At 41.3% G+C, this 19,113-nt stretch overlaps 1 protein-coding gene across 1 annotated transcript in view; it reads left to right on the forward strand.

Annotated features, from left to right (window-relative positions):
• Window positions 1-19,113, forward strand: part of triob (trio Rho guanine nucleotide exchange factor b) — a 67,778-nt gene that overhangs the window by 37,790 nt on the left and 10,875 nt on the right. The window contains exons 15-39 of the mRNA XM_079561150.1: window positions 266-440; window positions 2,083-2,278; window positions 2,602-2,768; window positions 3,638-3,757; window positions 4,539-4,637; window positions 4,747-4,839; window positions 4,947-5,096; window positions 5,227-5,341; window positions 5,464-5,579; window positions 6,169-6,291; window positions 6,603-6,797; window positions 6,909-7,024; window positions 7,363-7,429; window positions 7,987-8,096; window positions 8,191-8,260; window positions 8,343-8,432; window positions 8,507-8,599; window positions 8,690-8,801; window positions 8,901-9,091; window positions 9,178-9,279; window positions 10,391-10,530; window positions 10,832-10,931; window positions 13,035-13,284; window positions 18,566-18,852; window positions 18,929-19,099. Of these exons, the coding sequence (XP_079417276.1) occupies window positions 266-440; window positions 2,083-2,278; window positions 2,602-2,768; window positions 3,638-3,757; window positions 4,539-4,637; window positions 4,747-4,839; window positions 4,947-5,096; window positions 5,227-5,341; window positions 5,464-5,579; window positions 6,169-6,291; window positions 6,603-6,797; window positions 6,909-7,024; window positions 7,363-7,429; window positions 7,987-8,096; window positions 8,191-8,260; window positions 8,343-8,432; window positions 8,507-8,599; window positions 8,690-8,801; window positions 8,901-9,091; window positions 9,178-9,279; window positions 10,391-10,530; window positions 10,832-10,931; window positions 13,035-13,284; window positions 18,566-18,852; window positions 18,929-19,099 (3,448 nt within the window). The remainder of the gene's footprint in view (window positions 1-265; window positions 441-2,082; window positions 2,279-2,601; window positions 2,769-3,637; window positions 3,758-4,538; window positions 4,638-4,746; window positions 4,840-4,946; window positions 5,097-5,226; window positions 5,342-5,463; window positions 5,580-6,168; window positions 6,292-6,602; window positions 6,798-6,908; window positions 7,025-7,362; window positions 7,430-7,986; window positions 8,097-8,190; window positions 8,261-8,342; window positions 8,433-8,506; window positions 8,600-8,689; window positions 8,802-8,900; window positions 9,092-9,177; window positions 9,280-10,390; window positions 10,531-10,831; window positions 10,932-13,034; window positions 13,285-18,565; window positions 18,853-18,928; window positions 19,100-19,113) is intronic.

The following is a 19,113-nucleotide window of genomic DNA, read 5'->3' on the forward strand; positions in this document are numbered from 1 at the left end:
TTTCCCTCATGCATCATCACTTGTAGCTTACCATCGAGTATGAGGAGTGAATGAGTAATGGATATTTAAGACTAATGTATTACTGGCAGCAGAAGCAGCAATAGTAAAAGTAGAAGTTGTAGTAATAGACGTTATTATTGTAGCACTAGCAGCAGTAGTCGATCGAGTAAAAGTAGCTGTAGTAGTGGTAGCGCGGTAACAATAACAGTAGTTGTAGTACTGTGTGTCCAAAGTAAAAGTTACACTGCGTAATATGAATCAACAGAGACTCTGCCATCTCGAGCAACAAGACCCCTCACAACAGCTCCATGGCGCACATTGAGAGCGTGCTGCAGCAGCTGGATGAGGCCCAGGGCCAGATGGAGGAGCTGTTTCAAGAAAGAAAAATCAAACTCGAGCTCTTCTTGCAGCTCCGCATCTTTGAACGGGACGCCATTGATGTAAGTACCAGAGCCAAACAAGTGCTTTCTAGTAAATGAACGTTTTGCAGAACACTGCTGAGTTAACATCAAGGCAATTATACAGTTTAGAGTGCTGCAAATATGTATGTTGTTTTTATTTGGGTGCTAATTTTCTTCATCCAATGTATATTTGTCAATACAGACGTGAATGAAAAAGTTCCCATTTTTGTCTCACCTGGGCACATACTATCTTGACTATGTGCTAACATTGTGTGGCTCGTTAAACGCCTCCTCTGTCTGCATTGTTAAGTCCAAAAAGAGGGCATAAGTCTCTTAAAGCTCTGCAAGTCCAGTCAGGTAACTGTTTGGTGCCTCGCGTTCAGTACACACACTCACAGGATTTAATATGACGCAGTGCTGGAGTATGAAGGCGGGTGGAAGGGCATGTCTCTCTCCTCTCTCCACTCCCTTTGACTTAAATGTGTCTGTTTTCCAGGGAGCTCATATGTTGTTGTCTTATTGCCTTGGAAAGACGGTGATGTTAGTTCTGTAGTCAGGTTTTGTGCACGAGTAGCAGGATCTCGGAGATGGTCTTTTTGCACTCAGATGGTATTTTACTGAACTGTAAGAGGAGAGGAAAGCAGAGCGTGTGTGAGTGCTTGGTAAGTTTGTGATCTGTTTTAGATCTATTGTATGATTAGAAACATGTTTTACCATCAGAGTCCTATAACAAGAATATGGACCTTTGAAGAGAGGGACTCTATGTGGCAAACCTATATTTATGTGAAGTTGTACTGTTTTTGTAAGATGTGGGGAAACACATGTAACACATGTTTAAAAAAACGACCACATGAAACAGCCTCTTCGGTATAAGCATTGCCTGTAGATGTGGCTGTTAAAGTCTGTTGTTGTGTTTGTTCTTTTTCTTTTGTAGACAATGTTTTCTTGGAGGACTGCAGAGCCTAGACTTTTGACATGTGTGCAGTGCAGGTCTGTGCATTGCCAAACCTGAGTGACATTGTTTCAATCGACCACCTTTCACAGTACTCTGGTGCTTAATCTAAGAAAAGGCTTAAGCTCGGAATCAGCTTCTTTCACTGAAAGTTTTGGATGTTTTTACAATTGTACTTTTTCCTTGGTGGTTCTCTCAGGCATATCTCAATTACTGACAGCATAAATCAAAGCAACGATATCCTTTTGATACTGGCACATTCTTTGCAATTGTTACAGGGCAGCTACAAGTTGGTGAAATTACTTCAGCTTTTATTTTTTATCTCATCTTAAGGTCCTTTCTGGATATTGTTAGATGTAGGCAGCATTGACAGAGCACTGGTCGGTGCCAGGATCAAGGTGCCCCAGTATTATGACTCAGAGTGCGTGGGCAGACTGACATAAGCGCTGACATCTTGGTACATCTGCTTTAGCAGCCATGCATCACCGGTGTAATATGTTACCCGTTATTACGGCAGTCAACTTAATGTGTTTGGTTTCAGACATTAAACTGTCAAACTCTGTAATAGATCTTGCAGTTGAATGTTTCAGATATTTGGCTCTCAAATATGCTCCTCTTTCTCTGCGTGCAGTTGTCTTGTAAATCATTCAATTTGGCGTGAGATGTGATAGTGTTCAACTGTAAACATACAGTTGACATCTGATAAGTAACTTTTTTTTCCCCTCACAGATTATCTCCGATTTGGAGTCATGGAACGAGGAGCTGTCCCAGCAGATGAGTGACTTTGACACAGAGGACCTAACACTAGCGGAACAAAGACTACAGCACCATGCAGACAAGGCACTGACCATGAACAACCTCACATTCGACGTCATCCACCAGGGCCAGGAGCTGCTGCAGTATGTCACTGAGGTCCAGGCATCAGGTCAGTGGAAACTATTATAGATTGTACTTTTTAGACTTTTCTATATTCAGTAGTGTGATGCCAAGACTGTACCAACCTCCAATTAAAAGAAAAAAAAACTTCTTTGTTGCTTCAGCTTTACAAAATGAGCACACATTATAAATGTAAGTGGTGCCTTTGTTGTCCGTTCCATGGCATTACTTATTTACATGCACTGTAAAAGCACTTCTGCTGCATACAGCATATCAGTGGAATGGTATTCTGAAGTCCTTTCTTTTTATAATTCGCATATTAGCACTAAAGAATATATTGTGAGTAAAGTTGTCATATGTGTGGATGTGCAGGAGTGGAGCTGTTGTGCGACAGGGATGTGGACATGGCAACTCGTGTGCAGGACCTCCTGGAGTTCCTTCATGAAAAGCAGCAGGAGTTGGATGTAGCAGCAGAACAGCACAGGAGACATTTGGAGCAGTGCGTCCAACTCCGGCATCTGCAGGCTGAAGTCAAACAGGTAACACTACGAGTACAACTCATCTCACAAGTTGTATACAATCTAATTAAAGATGCTATATTTCCGTACAAGGGACCAAGTGAGTGTCTCTAAATGACCATGCAGAGATGACTCACCAACAGCCTGTGATTCTCCCTCTTTATGTTTGAGCATCTGCCTTTAGCCTTGGGCAACAACAAAAAACATGCAACCATAGATCACAATTTGTGTTGCAAAGCATTAGTGCTTCATATTTTGTGACTATTTACCTATTGAAACAGATTAATTGACTTATTTGTATTTCTTATGGGGAGGATAAAAAATGTGACTACCAAAATTGTTATAGAAACTCATGAAATGTACATATAGTATAATGAAGTACAGTTTGATTTTGTTTTCCTTAACATAGTGATACACTGTGTTCATGGCTTTGCTGTTTTATTGCTCATTGTAAAACCATTCAAAAAAATAAGTGAGTTTTTTTTTCATTGAATATGAGAGGTTACGTTAATGTCAAAACAGCGATAAGCAGCACTTCCACTTTCTGCGTGAATTGCCTTATGTTACAGTCATAACCGTAGAGAGAGCTCCACTTACATTCAGCCACTCACACTCGAGCCTCAGAGCCTCAGGTGCAGTGGAAACACTGACTCTTTACAAGTTGAAAAAGTCAGACTTGTGTTGCATCATCATTTTTATTGCAGAGATTCAGTGGCATTGTGTCCTAGGCCTGGTACCCACACAACAGATGTGCATGCTGAGTCAGAGAAACAGTTCACCCTGCCCTAGGCCAATAAAATTTACTGTGCTCAGCTCTATGTTTGTGTGTTGGAGTGTTATGAGTAAAGAAAATAATAAAGCATGAAATGGTGTATCATGTTATTATGCAGGTCCTTGGTTGGATCCGTAATGGCGAATCTATGCTTAACGCTGGTCTCATCACTGCAAGCTCATTACAAGAAGCTGAGCAGCTGCAGAAGGAACATGAACAATTCCAACATGCCATCGAGGTAACATGAGTCAACTCTTCCCTTTACTTTCTTCTTGGTCGTAGTATATACAGTAATATAGTGTATAGTTTTATCTTGTAAATTGTTTGCATGCTTGGCATATAACAGCACCCACATTACATAAAATATTCTCCTGTTTTACATCACACATTTTGTCTCTGTCTCACCAAATTTGCTTTTCCCTCTTCAGTTGTCCTCCATGTCTGACTGCACATGAAAAAGATTTATGAATATCTAATGTCTCCACCTCTTTCCTTTCTCCCCTTAACCCTTTTCTTTATTTTATTCTCTTCTGTGTCACTGATATTCCCTGGCGCATTCCCTTTGAACTTGGTCTGGTTCATTTTAATGCAGGCATGTATGTGACCTACTTTTGGTCTCAACTCTCAACAAAAAAAATCTGTTTCAGATTTACAGTTTTGGGGAAGTATTGATGCACATGCCATGCCATTTTTCTTAATACCAATGCTTTATTCTCATGCATGTGTGTCAGCCTGATAAGATGATAAGATTCAGACTTCCACTTTTCTTCCACAAGAGGTGGATGTATTATATTCTTTCTTGCTCATCTTTCTTTATATATCCATAATTCTGTGTATTCGTAGGGCCCTGAACAAAGACCCTTGCATCAAAAACATACTTTCAGATGTTATCTAGTACTTTTTTCAAAGCAGCCAATATGCTAAATTCTTCTTTGTTCATTACATTTCCACAGTCAGCTCTGAAAAGCCTAAATCTGTCTACTACTGAGTACTCTCATTTTATCTCTATCCCTCCCCAGAAAACCCATCAAAGTGCGCTGCAGGTTCAGCAAAAGGCAGAAGCTCTTCTCCAAGCAAACCACTACGACATGGACATGATCAGAGACTGCGCTGAGAAGGTGATTTCATCCTCACCTCTTAATCTCCTCCAGAAACTGCATCATCAAAGCCAGTGATGTGATGGCTCTGTTAAGGCTCTAAACCCTAAATGTTTTGGTTCGTGTCCAGGTGGCAGATCACTGGCAGCAGCTGATGCTGAAAATGGAGGATCGACTCAAGCTGGTCAATGCCTCAGTGGCTTTTTACAAAACCTCGGAGCAGGTATATAGCATATATAACAAAGGTTCTGTTACTTTTTAGATTGAATCGTTGTCTGCATATCCAATGGATGATGTTTATGTAATAAAATGTTTGTTTTTTTATCCCAGGTGTGCAGTGTACTGGAAAGCCTGGAACAGGAGTACAAAAGAGAGGAGGACTGGTGTGGGGGAGCTGATAAACTTGGGCCTAACTGTGACTCGGACCATGTTACGCCAATGATCAGTAAACACCTGGAGCAGAAGGAGGCTTTTCTCAAGGTGAGGGGGCTACTTCAGTGAACCAAATGACAAAATGGTAAAAAGGGAAGTAAGCCATGGTTTGTTGAGCACTTTAACTGAAGGGTTTTACAACCTACTGTATATTTACCCTGCCTTTATCTCCTCATAGGCCTGTACTTTAGCCAGACGCAACGCTGATGTCTTCCTTAAGTACCTTCACAGAAACAGCGTGAATATGCCTGGGATGATGTCTCACGTTAAGGCTCCAGAGACTCAGGTTAAAAGTGAGTATGGCTCAGTACCGTAATTACTTTTGCTTGTCCTGGATCTTCAGCAGCAAATGTTCAAGATTAAAACATGTCCAGTTTTACTCTGAACATAACATGTGTTTGCCTCCCTCTATCAGATATCTTGAATGAGCTGCTGCAGAGGGAAAACCGAGTGCTCCACTTCTGGACCATGAGAAAAAGGAGGTTGGACCAGTGCCAGCAGTATGTGGTATTTGAGCGCAGCGCCAAACAGGTACATGGATTTTGGTTTGAGCTGGCCAATTAAGCTCTGTATATTGCTTGCAAACACAGTGATGGCTAAATCAAGACATGTTTCCCTGTTAGTTAGGTCAATAGCAAACTGTGTTTAGTGCGTTTAAAATGTAGGCTCCTGTTGCCACCTTGTGGTGTAATCACGCCAGTACAACAACAGCAGGATTGCACCCACAGTAAAATTAAATGACCTCATAGATGTTTCTGGGACACTGCTATTCAGGACCATGTGTTATTTGACTAGATCAGTTTTCTCTTTGCTGATCAACTGTGTGTGACTATCACAATCTAATGGAGACAATACTCTCATAATGGTAACATTCACTAAGCTCTACTGTTTATCATTGATTTGAGGAATAATATGCAACAGAAAGACGTTAAAACCACAGTAAATAGTGTGTTTGTTATACTACACTGCAGGATCAACTGCAATAGCTAATAACTGCACATTTTACTGATGTGGCCGATTGCTGATAACCGATTTGCCAGTTAAATGAATGCAGTAAGGGACTTGATAGGACTGTATCAAAAGTCCCCATAGCGTGAATGTTGTGACCTGGTTTTCTCAGGCCCTGGAGTGGATCCATGACACAGGGGAGTTTTACCTGTCCACCCACACCTCCACCGGTTCCAGCATTCACCACACACAGGAGCTGCTGAAGGAGCATGAAGACTTCCAAATCACAGCCAAGGTAAATGTCGGCACCTCTTTACAAGCATAAAACTGTGTGAACTGATTTCTCTTTGTCATTTCAAGCCTGTTTTGTCATGTGCATTTTTCCTAGTCCTGTATTTTTCAGTGGGGCCCATCCCCAGGGCACTGTATTGTCTGATTTCCTCTCTGCTGTGTCACTGTTATTGTGTTAGAGAATTGGCTATTGTATTGTACCAAGCGACACACTCATCCATACCTTTCTCTCCCCCCTCATATCTACCTTTGGCTCCCCTGCCTCTGCCACTCTGTCCACCTGTTTTTCCATCTTTTAACTTTATCTGTTGATAGCAAACCAAAGAGCGGGTGAAGTTGTTGATCCAGCTGGCCGATGGCTTCTGTGACAAAGGACACGCCCACGCCCTGGAGATAAAGAAATGGGTGTCCTCAGTGGATAAGCGATATCGGGACTTCTCTGTCCGCATGGACAAATACCGAACTTCCCTAGAAACAGCACTCGGCATTTCTTCTGACTCCAACAAGGCTGTAAGTTGCTTTTTGCAAATAATAGGCATTATTATTACTAGCAATAGCCTCCATTGAAGATTTGAAGTAGTTTCTATCTTAATCCAACTTATTGTCTATTTGTCATTCCAGAGTAAAGAGCTCCAATTAGATATTATTCCTGCTAGTGCACCAGGGTCAGAGGTCAAGTTAAGAGATGCTGCTCATGAACTGAATGAAGAAAAGAGGAAGTCTGCTCGAAGGAAGGAGTAAGTGTTAACCTGTTTTCACACAAAGGGGACAGAAAGCTATAAAACACTTTGTTCAGATGCTGGAATATCTGTGGTAAGCTTTGCCCATGGCATTTGTATAATAAATGGGCTAGTCTCTTGATAGATGAGTCAAATTTCACAATAGATTCACATAAATATATAATAGTGACACATTTGCAGAAATGTTCATTAATGTGTACTGTCCCTGTCAAATAAACTAATAAATAAATCTAAATTACAATGTATGAAAATATATATATATTAAAAAAAGAGGTGATCCATGTCCGAAATTTGCTACTTTGCTTTTTTTTTGACTATTTCTTATTTTGCTTTAGATTCATCATGGCCGAGCTGATTCAGACCGAAAAGGCTTATGTTAGAGACTTGCGCGAATGTATGGATGTAAGTAAAAGACAATTTTATTTTTTTTCTCTAAATGTTCTTTGTTTTCCTCTCTAAGTCCTGTTTGTTGGTAATCACTTCAAAGCAGTTAAAAATCCCGGCCTCTATAGATGGTTTAAGCTTAATCGCATCATATGTTTTGCCTGAGCACACTCCTGAGTTCACACATTACCTGAAAGACAAAGCTCTTGAATTAACTACATTTTGTAAGCCCGGGGTCTCCGGTCTTTTCACATGATGAGGTACTTTTACAGTGTGTCATTATGCTATTTCAACAAAAATGACTTTAGGCAAGGCAAGTTGAAGGGGTGTAGAAATGTTGAAAGCCTTGGTTGAGCGAGAGCGACTGGTCGGAGATCCCTGTTATGAGCTGAATTATGAACAGAAATATGAATCTGTTAATGAAATGCAAATGCTTTAAATTTGAGTGTTTCATGTCAGCCAAGTATTAGTAATGAATAGAACTATTAGAGAAAAATGTTAAATTAATCGAATTGCACAAGTGCGATGAATCGATTGACAGCACTAGTTTAAACAGATGATATTGTTTTGTGTAGACCTACCTGTGGGAGATGACCAGTGGTGTCGAGGAGATTCCTGCTGGCATTGTCAACAAAGAGCACATCATCTTTGGCAACATGCAAGATTTATACGAGTTTCATCACAAGTGAGCACAGCAGACCCTTGTTTTGTTTTTTTTCCTTATATATACGCTGTATTATAAATGGCCGCTAAATACATGGTTTGTCATGTGTCTGTAGTATTTTCCTTAAAGAACTGGAGAAGTATGAGCAGCTTCCAGAGGACGTTGGCCATTGTTTTGTCACTTGGGTAGGAATCAGGGAAAAAATCGAATCAATTGTATATTAACCAAAGGCTAAAGCATTTCTTTTGCTTTGTTTTGTATATATAGGCTGATAAGTTCCAGATGTATGTGAACTACTGTAAGAACAAGCCAGACTCCACTCAGCTCATCCTTGAACACGCGGGAGCCTACTTTGATGTAAGTCATGATCAATTTAACAAACACTAAATTTGTGTAAAATGTAAAACTTATGAAACTTTTGGAATTCACAGGAAATACAACAGAGACATCGTCTGGCGAACTCCATCTCCTCTTACCTCATCAAACCAGTTCAAAGAATTACAAAGTATCAGCTACTTCTCAAGGTTTGCAACATTGTTCTGTTCTCTAGTTTAAAAGCCATGAAGGCATTTGGAAACAAAACATTTTCTATGCTTTGTTGTCCTCATTTGTAGGAGTTGTTGACCTGTTGTGAAGAGGGCAAAGGTGAAATCAAGGATGGTCTTGAAGTCATGCTGAGTGTTCCTAAGAGAGCCAACGATGCCATGCACCTCTCCATGCTGGAAGGTACGATACCAGCACCTTCTTATATTTCACATGAACTCAATTATAAATATTAATGAGCTTTCATTTTTATTTACTCTTTCTCTGGGCTATCTTTCCCAGGGTTTGATGGGAACATTGATTCCCAGGGAGAGCTGATTCTCCAGGACTCGTTCCAGGTGTGGGATCCTAAGACACTGATTCGAAAGGGCCGTGACCGACACCTCTTCCTGTTTGAAATGTCTTTAGTCTTCAGTAAAGAGGTCAAAGACTCCAACGGGCGCAGCAAGTACCTCTACAAGAGCAAGCTCTTTGTAAGTTTGAAATGGTTAAAAGAAAGTATCTGTATGACTTATTCTGAACTTGCCGAGCGTCTGTATTAATGTTTTTTATTTGATAGACCTCAGAGTTGGGAGTGACCGAGCATGTGGAGGGAGATCCTTGTAAATTTGCCTTATGGATCGGCAGAACTCCAACATCTGACAACAAGATTGTGCTCAAGGTATTGTCTTTTTTATTCTAATTTATTTAAACTTTTTGAAATATCAGTTTCAAGTGAATGTTTCTACATGAAGATAAAGTTCTTCTCGGGGCAGTTGTTATGTGCGTCTATTCTTGCTTTTCCACATACTGCATTTTACAAAAGAAAATTGTTAAGATGGTTGAAATATTTGTGGAAAATGCAAAAACACGCAAATCTTTCTAGTAAATTGGCGCCTTTCGCAGGTATTATTATAAACTACATTATACATCTGTGCCAACTTTTCAAGCTGCCTTTTATTGGCAAGAACAAGGCAGAGTCGATGAAAATCATGCTCAGACTAATAAAGATTGCAAACCATAGAAACTGAAAGAGAATGTAGTAACCTTGCAGTTGTATCTTTAAAAATGTATGGTGCAATTAAAATTATGTGTCTAGTATTTTCGAATCACTCTTTAAACATTAGTGGCATACATGCACTACAGCACTACAGTAGCTAAGCATCCTGGCCCAGTGTACAGTTTTCTTTGCACAGCATCCGCCAAGTTGTTGGCGCATAAACCAGAGTGACTCCATATTATCCTCCCACTGCTCCTACATCTTCTCTCTGTTCAGCCAAGAAAGTTCTCTCTGAAGGAGGCGGCGTGTTACTTTGCTTCTTTACTCATCATGCAGCTTTACACTTCATGGGTCATTTTCCTCACTTAAATACCTATACGGACAATGAGTCACAACAAGCTGTTGGGTGGCAATTTTTTTGAGTAAAATTACTAAAATCACATTTGTAGAATGTGAACGAGTGATAAAGCAGAACAATATTTTTTTCTAATATTTGATGGACATTTGCTTCTTATGTAATGCTTTAGTTGCAATGGCCCTTGTGGTTGCTAACTAAGGCAGAAGGAAGAGAGTGATGCATATATTCACAAATCTGAAGCCAAATTCACTAGAGTGGCACTGTGCATCATTTGTCTCAAGTGTCTCTCTTCAAACATCAAAGCACACTTCTGTGACCTGCTTTAGGGTCATAAAATCATTCATGTGAATTCATTTAACAGCTTTTATTTTAGCACCGGCTGGGAGTGACCATCTGTGTGTTAATGACTTTACAAAATCGTGTGTTTTGTCTTAGGCCTCGAGTCTGGAGAATAAGCAGGACTGGATCAAACACATCCGGGAGGTCATCCAAGAGCGAACAGTCCACCTGCGCGGCGCACTGAAGGAGCCCATTCACATCCCCAAAGCCACCACCACCAAGCTCAAAGGCAGACGGTGCGCACTCACAGGACATGCATTTTTACAACCTTTGCAGCATATATAGTAAAGTGATTGTGTGAATATAGAATTATAACTATAGAGGAGACTGTTTTGATTAAATAATCTTATTATGTAACCGTCGGATCGTCACATCATTTTCTTTCATAAAGGGAAATATTTGACACATTGAGAAAAAAAAAACTAGTAATAATAAAAATTCACTACACTGTATTACAGCTACACCTACTTTTGATAAAAAATATTGTTGAAAAACAATATTGAATATAATGAATCAAATGTCATTTCTTTTTTAAAGGGATGGGGAGGAACTGGACAGTCAAGGAGATGCAAGCAGTCAGCCTGATACCATCTCTATTGCCTCTCGCACGTCCCAGAACACACTGGACAGCGATAAGGTACAGCAGCCTGTTACATACAGTACACCAGCGTTCCATTTATCCATCAAAAGTCTCATCAACATTCTATAGTGGTGTGGAGTGTAATGGACGATTCCATTGTGTAGCATTTCTGTACACTGCAACAGCTTGTTATGCCATCTCTCTCTGACGCCATCATCTAAGCTGTAAACTATGTTGATGTGAGTATCTCTCCATTTCCTGTTGAAGTGCTTGATTGTTTTGATAGGAGAGATAGGAGAAGGCCATCTGAGCTTTTAAGTGTGTACGTGTGTGCATGAGAATTTGTTTATGCGCGTTATCTCTGCTGGAGAGAGAAAGAGAATCTCACTGGAAGCGGGGACATTCGGCTGTGGATATATCTGGTATTAGCACGACAGAAGGCCTGTCCTCCTACGCTCGGCATGAGCCTCTGTAAAGCACACCGGCAAAAAAAAAGATAGAGGCATTTCTATAGTTTTGTTATACTAATTATATACTCTGTGGACTCAAATGTGTTTTTAACCTGGACTATACTGGACCATACACACTTATTCATTCGCACATTATGGTACCACCATGGTACTAACAAATAATAAGCATGGTTGGAAGGATCAGACTTATTTGGATATTCCAGAAAGCCTGATAGATGTTGATCTCTTTTAATTTGTGAAACTTCAAACAACTGCCATTACCAATTTACATGACCTTATTATTACCACTTAATAACTGCTTGGAAGTGTTGAACATTACATTAAAATGCGTGTTTGTGTGCAAAGCCACCTGTTTGAACTCTATCAAACGTCCCTTGTGTCCCTCTTTTATGCCTTCCACACATGCTCAAACGTTTAGTTTAGTTTAGTTAGCATGTGCAAACACAAATGGAGTGTGTCATCCTCACTTTCTGAATGCTTCCCTCTATCTGCCCATGTGAGGCGTCTGTGTGAGGAGTCTCATTCAAAAGGCAGCGACACTAGGCGCATTTGTCGAGTGTGTGTGTGTGTGTGTGTGTGTGTGTGTGTATATCGTGTCTATAGCCAAGTGTGTGTTCCTGTGTGCGCCGGTTTTAATGAGTGACTTGTGTTGTGCGCCCAGCCTCCCACGCTCCCTCCGCTGAAGATGCTCGTCTGTATGTCGGGGAGAAGAGAACAGTTTTGATTGCTCACAGTCATCGATCTGAAACTTAAACCTGGTGGGATTAGGCAGTTTGCTGTTTTAATGCTACTCATAAAATAGTGGAAGACAGGGCTTGTTTACATGGATTAACAGCGTACGGAGAAGCTTCTGATTGAAAGGAATTGAAGCCATAATGGATCGAAGTAATCTACAAGAACTTTTACAGAGCATTTATTGAAACTTTCCCAACATTTTATTTTTACCTACTAAGCGTCTGCGCTCTGTGATTTGGGACCACCGAAGTGGATTGCCGCTGTTAAGTTGTTTAGCTCTGTGGGCATTTACCCGCAATGAGGGAGTGGAAAACAATGGAGAGGCTGGAGGACAAGTCAAATCCAGTGGCTCAGCTCCTCAACTCTCTGGCTTTACCGCATTATCAGAGGGTATGTCAACAATGTCGCTGCTGTGGCACTTCAGATATTTACTTTTACACATTGTTTTAGTTTAATTAGGTTGACTTTTATTCAAGACATAAATAACTGTTGTGCCATATTTCTATTCTCTTTTTTTTTTTAAGTGCAACGGAAAAAATTTTGGCTAAACCAGATATGATTGCATTATAATTTGACTGAAATGTAATGTGTGTTTTTTTGTTTGCTTATGCGTTACCTTTGCTTCTGAGCACATATTTGACCCCAGGTTGTCACGTGCGGAACAGAAATAGCTAACACGAAAAAAGGTGAAAACTGACACATTCTTAATGGAACTTTCTTTAATGGGAAGTAGGCAGAGTCAGATGGTTGAAGTGCGGGGTGAGAGTGACGTTTGTGAAGTTGTGAGAATGAGTCACTCATGATTCACATATAGTATATTCACTTGAGTTTTGCTTAAAGATATAATGTTTTAGGGTTACTTTGAAAGAGATGTTTTTCTGCATTAAAAATTACAATAATGAGAAAAATTGTGGTGAACACAAATCATAAAGCTCCTATCATGTCTTTTCTCCAGTTGTCCGGAGGCTGTGAGCTGACCGTGGTGCTGCATGACTTTGTGGCCTCTAATGGTGGCAGTGGAGAGCTGACGGTGCGCAGAGGGCAGACAGTGGAGGTCCTGGAGCGGCTCCATGACAAACCCGACTGGTGCTTGGTCCGTACCACTGACCGCTCCCCGGCTCAGGAGGGCATTGTGCCCTGCGCCATGCTCTGCATCGCACATTCACGCTCTTCTATGGAGATGGAGGGGCTCTTCAACCACAAAGGTATGAGTGCATTTTAGTTTGTTCACCACAGAAGTTTTCTTTGAATATACAAGTGTCCTTTTTCTGTCCAGTGATACTGGATGACGCTGATGTTTGACATTCAAATAGATTGAACAGCCTTGTTGTCACATCTCACACAAACAGACACTTCCAACATTGGCTGTATCTAACAAGATATTTAGCTGTTTACAAACAGAGCATCAGCGACCTACAAAACCTCAGTTTCACGCCTCACAGCTGTTGTGACAGTGCTTTTCCGGTGTTGCCATTAAACAGTAGGGAAACCTGCCACAGAACAAACTCTCTGAAATTACTTCAAATCATCTGAAATGTAGCACGTAAAGACATGGCTACTGTAAGTAACATGTTGATCAATCACTGTGGATGAAAGAGCATCATTCAATTATTAAACAGTACATTCGTTCATTAGATCCGCACTCTGCGCACTCCGCACTCACTTGCACTTTGTAATGGTCTCAACCCCTGATACAGAGACTGGGAGGGCATCTGGCATAAATTGTTAATCACAACTGACTGAAATTATAATCTGTGATGATCTTCTCTTCATATTGTACTGTACTATATTATACCTGTTCCAGTTTTTCTATTGGCAACTAGAAAGCACAAAAGCTAACCTGTTTCTATGCTAAAACACTGGCATAGGCTGTGTTCTTGGTCAGGGGAAAATCTGTTTGTGTTTTAAAGGAGACATTTCTATTTCCTTATAGTTTTTGTTGCTCCAGTATCGTGATTGCAAACAGTTATTCTGTTAGAGATTGAAGCTTCTCACCGTAGGGGTTTCTCTCTTTTTTTGCATTTGCTGACCAACTGTGGAGGCTACTTTGTCCAAAATTGTGGAAGGAGAACGGCTTTAAGGGATTAAGAAAGAAAACTCTTGCTGCGTCTTCAAACTAAGGACAGTTCAGGACAAATGTCTGTGTTTGGGAACAAACTTCAGACTTCATGGACTTGATATATAGAACACAGGAGGTGTCCAATGCTATGATGAAGTGACGTAGTTTCATCTTTGCCAGCAATGTTGCTTAATCAACAACATGCACAAACATATACAGTCCCTGTCAAAAGTTTGGAGAAACTGGATAAATGAACACCCTTATTGAGAATCAACAAAGTAAATGGTCTTTAAATAAAAGGAAAAACAATCCATAAAAAAAAGTGTTTACAAACTTCTGACCAGCACTGCATATTAGACTTTATTGTAAGGAGTTATAGCAATAAGAATTTACTTTTTTAAATTTACTGTTATTGACTTATTGAAGTTAATTTAGCATGATGTTTTGCCTTTGCACAACTGTTTGTGGGAATTCAATTTTAACTGAAACGTTATTGCATTTTTCGAAGTTGTTGCTGTCATGAACACTTGCAATAAAATTTCCCTGAGGATCTTAGAAACCAGTTTTGCTGGCTGTTCTAGGCCATTAAACGCACAGGAGCAGCTGTTCAATAGACATGCAGATTAGCATAAGGCTTCATCAATGTATGTGCCCGCATGAATGTGCTCACAGGAAGAAGTACTGCCAAAAGACTTTCTTAAAGGGAGCCCACAGCTAAACAGGGAGCCTTTGTCCATCCCGAACCACCAAGCCGCTCCATTTTCTTTGTCAGAAACATGCACTGAAAAATGTCCTCACTGCACCAAATTCAAACGTCTTCCAGATTTTCCACCAGTTCACACTTTGCTTGGAGCATCTGTCAGATTTCATAACACTGTCTATATTTATGGCAAGCCTGCTGCACAGCAAGTTGTATGCATCCTAATGCCTGTAAAATATGCACCGCCCACACAAACCGAGTGGGTGCCTCTACACGGTGTAATACGGTAGATGGGCTGCATGTTTCCAGACGTCCCCCTCTTTGCCGCGGAGGGAGAGGCGCGGTGGAGGCTTGCCCAATATCCAACACATGCAGGAGCCCACTCAAGAGGCAGGACGGGAGGAGCTGCTATCCAAACGCACAACTGAAGACATCCTGCTCTACAGCCTTTGTTGCTTTACTTGGACTTTGTCTTTCTGGAGCTACTTTTTGATATTTTCCTTCTGCGTATGGGGACAGTGTGAGGATTTGCCCACGCTCCTGCCTGTTTTCCTGCTGCTTGGAATGTTAATGACATGGCTCGTGGAATTGAATCACTTGTGTCCTTAAACCCATTCTGTCCAATGAATCCCTCTCAGGCAGGACATTCTGACAGCTGCAAGTTCTGGCTTTTGGACTTGGGTAGGTGCTAGTACATGTGTCTCCACTTTTAAGTTTCTCACAGTTTGCTGCTTTCTTGCGAGAAGCCCGTGTTTGCTCACAATAACATGCTAATACACAAAAAGTTGCTAGTTTTACATGTACAAGGTCACACTGTTCTTTTATGTGACCACTAAATGTAATTAATCAGCTGTGGATTATACCAGGGCATTAAAGCAATATTCTGATTGTACCGTCATCTGATGATTTCTCAATGGCGGTGACAAGATTACGCTGTAAATCTGGCTTACAGTTGATCCATACTGTATGAATAGGGGTCAAAGCTTGCTATACGTCTATAAATCCCTGTATGATTCTGATTATTTGCTGAATCTACAGAGGGAATATAGTAGCGGGTGGTCTGTTCCCCACACATTCAGAGCGAGTCTGCGCTGCAATCAGAATACCCCTGAGCTTTCCCGCACTCAACATACTCCTCCACCAGTAATAGTGCTGTCAGAAGTCATGTTTGTGCGTCGCACCGCTCCGCCCGGTCCCAGATAAGACCACAGGAAAGATGCTCCCCCGGTGACACCTCTGGAATCCCAGGCATGCCCGTGTGCAGCGCCCTGGACTTTTGGGATCAGTCCAGTTGTGCCGCCGCGCCCCTCCCTCCTTTTTCTCTCCCTATTCTGAGACACAGGCAACACATCGAGTTGTAAATCACGCATGTTCAACACTGCAGCATGAATAGCCACAGAGTGAACTATTTTATTTGGGCATTTTACAATCGTATTGCTCCATGGTAATGGGGAAGTCGGGGTCAGTAACTTCATTTGGTCAGACTGATTGTGTTGAGAAATCTAATTGTAAAGTCTAGACATGATGAGTTTAGGAATTTTATCTCGCATTAGTGCAAATATAATGGTAGCACAGATCACCCATAGGCAACGTATCATTGTTGGTACACACTCAAGAGATTTTAACAATTTCTTTACATTTCTCAAATAAATTCTATGCTCTGCCTGTATCAACTCGATGTGCAGCTCCCCAGCTGTTCCTATAGTGTCTTCACAATGAAACACTGCCTGCAGGGATAAAGGTCAGAGGTTGTGGCCTTTGTGTGTCTATGTGTGTCTTAGGGTTATTTTCTGCTGAGGTGGAATGTGTCAAGGCTGCTGACCCCCATGTTCAGCCCATTTACACCCCTGTTAGCACGGCTTTCCGAGGTCTAATCAAGCTCAGGGATCCAGCGAAGTGTGTAAACAAGTGTGAAAGATTGAAATGTTGTAAAGCATACTTTGATGCATTGAGGGTAGGAAAACACTGCTGTTGCATTATTTGACTACGTTTAAATCGGTTTAACCTGATTTTGTGGCATGTAAATTCACATGCTAAGATAGTAACATATCCGAAGCTTTCACATAAATCTCGTAGGTGCGAATACAATTAATTATACACGGTTTTGTCCAAACTTTTCATGGCTGATCAGAAGTTAACACACGCTCCACATTCTCCCTGCTCAAAGACACGACTGAGACATTCCTGGGCAGTAACGTAGTGAATAGTTGTGACCCTGGTTTTTATTAAACAGGGAAAGGGAGGAGGCAGGTAAAACGTACAGCTTCTCATGAATCTGAAGTAAGCGACATGGTTACATGCAAACACTTGTATTAAACAAATTGCGAGCGAGCATGACAGCCCAGCCGTCCAAATTCCTCAATATCTGTCGATGGGCTGTCACTATCAGGCTCTAAAGAATCATGTTAAAGATGTGATTGAAGTAGAATTAGAAAGTTAGCTATCAGGTGATGATGCTGTTCCAACCGTCTTCTCTCCTAGGTTTGAAACTGCCCCAGGAGAAGCTATGATTTTCCAGCGTTACAGTGCTGTAGAGTGAAACATGTGCTTTGTATCAGCGAGGTGCAATAAAAATAAGTCTCCCAGAGGCTGACACAACATTCACACGCACATGCACGGCTGTGAGCGGGCACGTTCATAATCAACAGTGGAGCGCTGTTTGAAAAACTTTACGAAGAAACGCATGTGCTGACGGTTCTTCTGGTCACAAGGTTTAATCTGTAGCAGCTGCCTCTTTGTGATGATACAATAGTGTGTATTAGGTCTTGTGCTTGTACATGTAAATATGTCAAAGCTTGATACGTGGACAAATCACAAAGATGTTCATTTAAAGAAGGCCTACACAATTAATTGCAGTCAAATTAAAATCTCAATTTCAGTGGTCGCAATTAGCAAACCGCAATGGGTATTTACAGTAAGGAATATAGTGTACTCCTTTTATATTGGTTAAGACCTGATGATTCTTGTATCAGTTCAGCTGTTACTGCTTAGTTCAGGATTAACATGTGAATCTTGATTTTAAAATCTAATCTAAACTAATCGCAATGCCACCTTACTTTTAAAAGTTATTCCGAATTTGATTTGAACATTTTAACTGTAATTTCCCTATATTTTTGGTGCACTTGGATTGTTGACTTTGTTGAGGATGGACCAAGGCAGATATTAGCCATTTTATTGCTTTTAACCTCTTGAACTCTGACTTGAGCAAGTTTAAAGGTCCTTCCCACGGCGATCGGGTGGTCTCGGAGTTGGCGTTATGTTACAGTGTGATGACTAAAGAAAACTGGGCGTCCTTGGCCAGATCAACTTTTGTTTTTGCTGTAGGATTTAAGGAAGTACGCAACAGTTGTCTCTGCTTATCTTATAAATGCCTATTGTCTTTCTATGCTTTGTTATTATCATACTTCTCCATCTTAAATCAAACAAAAGCCTTCCTCCTACAGATTCCCAAAGGGCCAGTGTGAGGGGGTGGCCAGTACAACAACAAGATGCACATATTATATTTTATCATCTGGCTTCTCTCTTATAATCCTTATTTTATTGGATGCTATTAAAGTGTACCTCCTTTTAATCAGCGAGAATTCATTACTTTATGTTGGGATTTTCTCTAGAAACAATTACTGCAAATATAATATCTCGAACAAACATTACAGACAAGTAGAATGTTGTGATGTCATGTCATCTGATACTCAGCAATAACTTTTTTTCTCTCTCTTTTTCTCTCCAGATACTCTGTCCGTATCCAGTAATGACGCCCTGCAGCCTGGCTCCAGTCACACTCTGGGTCCACACAGCTCGCCCGGGCCCAAGCGTCCAGGGAACACGCTGCGGAAATGGCTGACCAGTCCTGTGCGGCGGCTCAGCTCCGGTAAAGCGGACGGGCATGTGAAGAAGCTGGCTCACAAACACAAGAAGAACCGCGAGGGAGCACGGAAGAACATGGACACCATCCCGGGCTCACAGAAGGACTCCGACGACAGCGCAGCCACGCCGCAGGACGAGACGCTTGAGGAGGTATGGAACAGCCAACACTTTCAATGCACAATTTTTGCTCTGTGTTTTCACTAAACTTCTGCATTTCTCTTCCCAGCGCATGCGTAATGAAGGCCTGAGCAGTGGCACCTTGTCAAAGTCGTCGTCCTCGGGCATGCAGAGCTGCGGAGAGGAGGAGGGAGACGAAGGGGCAGACGCAGTCCCTCTTCCTCCTCCAATGGCCATCCAGCAGCACAGTCTCTTGCAGCCGGACTCCCAGGACGACAAAGTGGGTCCCACTCA

This window comes from Gobius niger (genome assembly GCF_951799975.1).
Source record: "Gobius niger genome assembly, chromosome: 8".
NCBI classification, from domain to species: domain Eukaryota; kingdom Metazoa; phylum Chordata; class Actinopteri; order Gobiiformes; family Gobiidae; genus Gobius; species Gobius niger.